This window comes from Aulostomus chinensis, chromosome 1 (assembly GCF_037954235.1).
Source record: "Aulostomus chinensis isolate RoL2024-O1b breed Wild chromosome 1, RoL_Achi_v1.0, whole genome shotgun sequence".
NCBI classification, from domain to species: domain Eukaryota; kingdom Metazoa; phylum Chordata; class Actinopteri; order Syngnathiformes; family Aulostomidae; genus Aulostomus; species Aulostomus chinensis.
In genome coordinates, this window is record NC_141320.1 from 17,298,391 (window position 1) to 17,306,003 (window position 7,613).

The following is a 7,613-nucleotide window of genomic DNA, read 5'->3' on the forward strand; positions in this document are numbered from 1 at the left end:
ATTTTGATCACTGGTCCAGACAGACCCTCACTATTTGATCATTCAGTGAACAACATTTGTTGGTTTGATTTGGTTGAACTAGAGGTTCCTGACAAAGTCAGAAAGCCTTGATGCAGTCAACAAGTTGATGTGCTTCTTTGATGCATTTAGAATCTCCAACAGGTCCCACAGGAGGAAGGTTAAATCATGTGACCATCATCATAACAGCTGTTGACCTTGTTTAACTAGTTGGTGGTGCTAAATATTGCCAGCTTGCTAACGTTAACTAGCTAACATTGCTAGCTAGCGAATATTATTTTCTAACTTCAGGCCTAAATTTTGGATTGACTGTTAAAATTGTTCCCCTCACCTTTGTAACACCAGGTTTTGTCTTGATGATGTCACTGTCACTGCCTTTCTGATTCTAAAATATAAATGCATCCAAGAATAAAAATGTTAAACTGCCCCTCCATGGAAACATCATATTTAATATATTGCAATATTCTTTTACAGTGTACTACACTATATTTTTGTTTTATCAGAGAGGCTTTAATGTCTGTCTTTGATCTCTAAACTCTGACTCTGATGTCATTGGTGCTGACTGAATTCTACCACCTGACAGACTGGGAAGGCTCATATTGGTGATGTCATCATAAATATATGAAGGTCTTGTTTCAAAGTAACTTGTTATTTTGTTCTTGGTTGTCATGGTGACTCGTGGTATCAGGGCTCCATTGATGATGGCATTTTGTCGTGGTTGTGCACGTGTGACACTCAAGGTGAACGTACTCACAGTTGATTGGACCAACTCAGATCAGCTGTTCTGAACCTGATACTCAGAGTTTCCATCTCAGTGTCAACTCAGGAGTGACTTAGGAGAAGAGTTTCAGAACAGCCACAGTTGGGGGACTTCCATCCAGCAGCCATTTTCTATTCCTGTAAGGGAGTGAAGGGATCTGGAGCTGCTGGGTTCAGGTGGATCCAGAACACAAGATGGAGGTCAGTCAGGACCCCAGAAGGAGACCAGCATCTGGAAGGTGGAGATGCTTTAATCTGACACCGTTGTGTCAACAGTTCTGAAATCAGAACAAATATAAACAGTCGTATTTCCACCTGCTACTCCTGCATGTATTCAAGTGAACAGGAACACAGATTCATGCTCAACTTCTCCTGTGTGTTCATCCACAGCCACTAAACAACAACAACCAAACAAAGGGGGTTTGCTAGCATGGCTGCTGAGGTTGAAAGGCTCTGTTTAAATTGGGTCCTTTTACCATTTTTTTCCCGGCTTCTTCAAGCGGTGCTGTCGTCACTTCCTGTGACCGTGGGAGGGAAGGGGTCACCCTTCAGAATAAGTTTGAAATCATTGTTACTTCCTCTTCAACATGCCTTAAGCAGACCAACTCAGTGAATAGTTCAGTGAGGTAGTGTGGCTGAGCGGTCTAAGGTGCTGGATTTAGACTCCAGTCTCTGAGGAGGTGTTGGTTCAAATCCCACCACTGCCATCATGTCCCAGGTCACTGGAGAGGTGTGGCAGGTCTCTCCCAGCCTCTCTGTGCTGGAGGTGTTGGCTGCTTTTATCACTCTGGGAAGAAAATGTCCTGAACTTGAGGTGTTCTCCTCATCTTGAACTCTCCAAAACAACAATGTGCAGTAACGCTGAGCTGCCTTCAAGCCAACAACATGGGCACAGTGTACCCAGAGCCACAGGCTCCTCCCAGTATATGCAGCACTGCCAGTGACCTCTGCTTCAGTGTAACAGTGACTCTCCAAACTGAAGCTGATCCAGGACCAGCTCAGGAGGAGCCATGGAGCAGACAGGCTCTCTGATTTAATGCTGCTGTCTGTTGAGAGGAACATCCCAGTTGACTCAAACAAGGCTGCTGATGTCTTCAAACCCAGGACCAGAAGAAGAACCGTCCTCTGAGTCCACAGACCTGAGCACCGCTGCTCTGACTACCAGGTTACCTCCTGGTTATCAGGGTGAAGTCATGGTGAGGTCGTCAGTTGTTCCTGGTGTTTTATTACAGAGGCCTGGGAGTTAAACACTGAATTAAATCATTTTAATTCTTTACTTGAAGTTTCCTGCTGTTTAGCTGGAAATGTTTGACAACTTCCTCCATGCTGGTGCCCCATCACACACAACAGGTGCACTTGTCCTCTTTTCACCTCTGACCCTCAAACATTCCACCAGTGAACGTCCAGAAATTGAAGCATCAACAGTTCAGCAACAATTAATTCTTCAAATCACCTCTGAAATAAGAGATGAATCTTTACCTGCTGAGGCTTCAGAGCCAAATTGTGAACCTTCAACTCTCACATTCCTGTTCTTGTCTCAATCCTGCTCTCCTAAATCAAGACCTGTTCAATAGATGGTAGAACAGAGAGGAGCAGAGGAAGAGAGCTGGGCCAGAACCCAGAGGTTGATGGATCAAAACCATCCTCTGCTAAAAGAAAGGAGCCAAATAAACCTGGTTGTTTTGAAATGTGGATCTGTTAAAAAGAGGTGGAAATCAGAATTCAAACCATTGGGAGAGTTAATAACATTCTACTTTTCCACTGAAGCAAAAGTAGACTTCAGAAGGTTTTAGTGATTCAACATAGCAGCTAAGTTTCCATTTCTATGCTGATTGTCTGCAATGGTTCGTGGGGGTGGAGCCTATCACAGCTGACATCAGGTGAGGAGGGGGTTCACCCTTGATGGGTCGCCAGTCCATCCCAGGACCAACACACACAGACAGACAACCATTCACTCTCACAGTCATTTAGAGTGTTCAGGTAACCACTACCCTCTTGATGTCTTTGGACTGTGGGAGGAAGCTGGAGAACCAGAGAGAACCCACACAGAGACAGGGAGAACCTGCAGGAGGGGTGGAGATCGATGAGTCCTGGAGACGTTCAATAATGCCCACAACTTTGGCACCAGGAAGACAGCAGGTGATGGCACCTGGGAGTTCAACAGACCTGATGATTGAACCACCAATCACAAGGATTTCAGCCTCCATTGTAGAGAGTTTAGATGAGAGAGAACCTGCTGTCAGCCTCACCAGTCAGGGCAGTGGCAGAGGCAGCAGAGTTGAATGAAGCAGGACCACCTGGCAGGTCTCAGCTGGAGGTGATGTGTCTTCTTGCATGAAAACATACAATGCAGGCTTTGGAACAGAAACCTCATCTGCACAATTAGAAAGGACCTGTTCCTGAACCACAGGCTCATCAGTCCTGCTAAGATCACGGGCGCTGCTGAGACACTGTTGGAGACACTGTTGGAGACACTGGCGCAACCAGGGGTGGCACCAAGAGCGACTGGTGACTATTGGAAAGTACACAGGTAGGTGACCACTGCTGGAACATTCATGCTGAACAAGCAGGATCTCAAACATTGGTATTCTACTTAGGTGGCGCTACAGAGTTGGATGTACTATTTTGACTACTCTGACTTTGCCTACATGCAGGAATGCTGCCCAGGCCTGTGCACTGCTAATGGGACTGATGGGTGCCCTCAACCTTGCATGTCCCCCACGACTGTGCTACACTTCTGAAGTGTTTCAAAAACTTCTCTTGGATCTGGATGGACTTCAACTGTCCCCCAAAGTCCACGCATTAAAGGTGAAATTGTCTTGAATGAAGATTTGAAGTGACAAACTTCACAATGCCAAACCGATGAGGTCAGGTTTGAATGGACGATGTTGCAGTTGAACAAGATTTGAAAGCACTTTGATGAAGTGTTTCAGGAGTTCTTGTCACGCTCACTGACTGTTACACACTTACGCTCACACACTCTCGCACACTCACTTTACAGATGTGCGGTACACACACGGTGAAGAGGTTTTTGCTAAGAACATTTTGTTTTGTTTTTTTAAGAACTTTTTTTTTGTTTTTTTAAGAACATTTTGGTTAGTTTTTTCCTGAAAGTACTTGTAATACATTGATTCTTAAAAATAAATATGTATTTGTACTTTGACTACTCTAAATTGACCGTAGGTATGAATGTGAGTGTGAATGGTTGTTCGTTTCTCTATGTTGGCCCACCGATGGACTGGCGACCTGTTCAGGGTTCAGCCCGTTGACGCTGGGATAGGCTCCACCCCCCCGTGACCCTTAATGTGTAGGAATGAGCGGAAGACAATGTATGGATGGATGTATTTATTTGTACTGTATTTTAGTTGTGTGATCCTCTTCCTGAGCCTGTCTACCTGGACAGTGAGGACCAACAGGACATCCTTGGTGCCTTTCTGAAGGCAGTACTTCATAGAACACCAACACAACTGAGCTTGACGGATGAAGTGCAGTTCATCTTTGGTGTTCTAGTTCCTGAGGGAGGCCTCACCATGGATATACTTTACAGAGTTTGTCCTTGCAGGAGTCAGTGACTTAATAGAGTCTAACAAAGGGTTGAACCTGAATGAGACAGTCACCCTTTAACATGGGGCCATGGCAGAGTGAACCAAGAACACTACAATGGGGGTGAGAGTGGAGCCATGATGGATTCACAGTTCATCACCTCCACCATCATGTGGACCACCTGATCACCTCTCCCTCAACCTCTAAATAACTCATTCCCTGACCGGGAATCGAACCCGGGCCACGGTGGTGAAAGCGCCGAATCCTAGCCACTAGACCATCAGGGACCAAGCTGAGCTCTCCAACAACAGAGACTATAGACAATGACTCAAGAACACAGGACTCTGTGGTCTCAGCTTGAGATGGTCCACCAAGACCACCAGACACCTCAGCCCCCTAAAGACAGTCCACCCCCAGGATCCTGCACCCCTCTGCTCCAACTCAGCCCTCCATTCATAACTGACTTTGTCTCAGTCTCTTCACAATGCCAGTCACTGAAACACTGACAATGTGATGGGGCTTCCTGTCTTTACTGCATTTTCTTCAAGGCTCACTACTGCTACTTCCTACAGTCGTCTCTACTGTGTACTTGTACTACCAGTTGTTATGAGCAACTGTGGATTTCTAAATATTTCAGTCCTCAGTTTGCAACTGTATAGTGATGATGGGTCAGTTTAGAGCTGTCAATCAATGTTAATAATTGATCTTAACATCTGTACATTATTTTAGGAACACAAATACTTTTACTTCATTCTGAGGATGAGCAGACGTTCAATATAATTCTCATTTCCTGGTCAAAGACTCCTGCTAGTCACAGAGGATCTGGGCTGGATTGGAAAGCTTCAGAGAGGGAAACCTTCACTCTGGACTGGACTGAGAACGCAGCAGCCTCAGCTTCCTGGAGCCTGACTTGCCTCTGTGGTCTAAGGCTGTGTGGGCTGACATCACAGTGAAACTCCTGAGATCACAGAGCCTTTGAGATCACAGGCTGACTTCCTTTTTATCCCTAAAATGAAGAATAAAAATGTTGTGTCTGTGTTTGTGTTGCTGCATCAGTTAAACAGTGACTCTGACAGAGGGGATGTAGCTCCGTGGTAGAGCGCATGCTTTGCATGTATGAGGCCCCGGGTTCAATCCCCGGCATCTCCAACTGGTCCTTTGGAGCCTTCATCTTGTCAGCTAAATTGATCATTAAATGTGACAACAGTTGATAACAAACTACCAGAAGAGAAACCAGTCTGTTGCATATCAAAGTATTTGTAGCTGGGTCAGTGTGACTGTGAGCCTTCATAGCCAGCATGAAGGAGCTGGTTTTATCTTTGCTGGGGAAATCCCACACACAGCTGCTCTCAGGTCCAAATGTGTGTGTCCTCACTCCTCCGTCCTCCTGCTGCCCTCAGAATACAGACACAATTCAACCTGGCAAGTCTGGAGCATAGAAGTGCTCCTGAAGAGATGTGTGTCAGCCCACAGCTGGCTGTTCTTACCTGGAACCTCAAGATGAAACTGCTTCCACAGATTGGAAATGAATCTGATGTTGACTTTTGGACAAATCACCTGTTCATCAGTTCATCATCACTTCCATCCATTTTCTACTGCTTATCTTGTTATAGAAAGGAGTCTATCTGCTGTGTGACTGAGGCAGTTACTGTGAGCTGCTGCATGTCTCAGTGTGTGTGTGTGTGTGTGTGTGTGTGTGTGTGTGTGAGTGTGTGTGTTGTGGCAGGATAGCGCTACACTCCCCACCGTGAGGGGCAGTGTGGCAGACGATAGTGAGTGGTCACCTAGAAGTAGACCTGGTCCGACCCTTCTCCGTCCTTTCCACTTCCTCTCCCTCCTTTACGGAGCCGACAGCCGTGCGTGGTGGCGTCTCGCTGGTCACCAGATTTACTGTTTCCTGGATCCTGAGGAAGACAGCCTCACGCTGGTCGTGGTTTAGCTGAGGTAGACCCCGAAACCTGGGGTCCAGCGCTGTGCACTCCAGCAGACGGTCATACACATCCCCACTGTATCTTTCTGAGATATTGTTGAGGATTTCTCTCTTTGTTTCAGCTATGGCAGGGGAATCATCTGGGTGTGGCGCCATGCTCTGTTAGAAAAACAATAAATAACAATTTGCTTTAGTTGTAGCACTTACAATATGAACACAAAGCATTGAAACAGACGAAGCAAAAATAAGAACAGGGAAAACAGGTAAAGAACAATATAAAAAGCAGTGGTAGTATTCATTTAAATTAGGCCTACCTGTTCGATCATGCTTTTGAGTGGCACAATAAGAGACACGGTGGGAGCCTTCTCGTCACACATGACCACAGTAGCAGTTTTGAGGGGTTGGAGGAGTTTCACCAGGTCTTCAGCAAGTGAGAAGTCTCTTCTGTCCAGGGTATTGACGTCCCGGGCGTTGCGTTTGATCTCAGGGCTGGTGAGAGTTGCTCCGATGGTGGCTTGCTGCTCCAGATATCTTTCCAATATGTCCAGGTTGGAGTTCCACCGAGTTGGTACATCCGTGATCAGCATGCGCGATGGCAGCTGTAACTGCTTCTGTTTGGACTCCAACACGGCCTCAGCAGGGGGACTCTTGTGGAAAAAAGTACTCACGCGCCTCACTCTCCCGAGTAAACGGCTGATGGGCCCAACACGAAGGCCAGCTTGAGATGCCAGATTGGCGCTATGTGCAAAGCACTTGATGTGGAGCTCGAAGCCCGCCTCGCGCACAGCCACATCCATATTGCGAGCGTTGTCAGTGACGATTGCGATCACATGGTTTGCCCTCTGAAGTTCCCATTCAGCAAGGGCTTTCCACAGGACGTCTACAATGTTGACGCCGATCAGTAAATACGTACGTTTATTATTTAAATCTCTCAAGGAAAAAGTGACAAAGTGCTTCACAAAGAAATTTTCACAAAACAAGAATAATCTGCATTAACCAGCAGTACTGCATCAGCCCTACCTGTGTGGGACTCGGAGATGGGACGCGTTTGGAGCACATTTTCCATTTCCCAGTCGTTGTTGATACCGTGTGCTGTGATTGTGATGTAGCTCTTTGTGCTTCTTGAAGTCCAGCCGTCCGTTGTAATCGTGATGCTTTTTGTCTCTTGAAGGGACTGTTTGACTCTGGCCTTCGTCTCTTCATAGATTTTAGGGACTACTTTAGTGCTAAAATGCGTACGTAATGGGACAGTGTATTTCAGGTCCATCCTCCTGAGTAAACGCCTGACCGACGGATCTTCCACAATAGAAAATGGTCTCTTACCATATGCGATCATGTAGCCAATATCCCGTGTAATTGCCAT

General features: G+C 46.3%; 1 protein-coding gene and 2 non-coding genes across 3 annotated transcripts; 1 reads left to right on the plus strand and 2 right to left on the minus strand.

The window, feature by feature from the left end:
• Positions 1–3,406: 3,406 nt before the first annotated feature.
• On the minus strand, positions 3,407–7,613 carry LOC147270595 (E3 SUMO-protein ligase ZBED1-like). The gene is made up of 4 exons (XM_086205278.1): positions 7,271–7,613; positions 6,565–7,178; positions 6,212–6,409; positions 3,407–3,421 (listed from the first exon to the last, which is right to left on the minus strand). The coding sequence occupies exons 1-4, from the start codon at positions 7,611–7,613 to the stop codon at positions 3,407–3,409; spliced, it is 1,170 nt and encodes a 389-aa protein (XP_086061404.1).
• Positions 4,536–4,607, minus strand: trnae-uuc (transfer RNA glutamic acid (anticodon UUC)). Its single transcript has one exon. It is a non-coding gene; the product is annotated as a tRNA-Glu (tRNA).
• On the plus strand, positions 5,398–5,469 carry trnaa-ugc (transfer RNA alanine (anticodon UGC)). Its single transcript has one exon. It is a non-coding gene; the product is annotated as a tRNA-Ala (tRNA).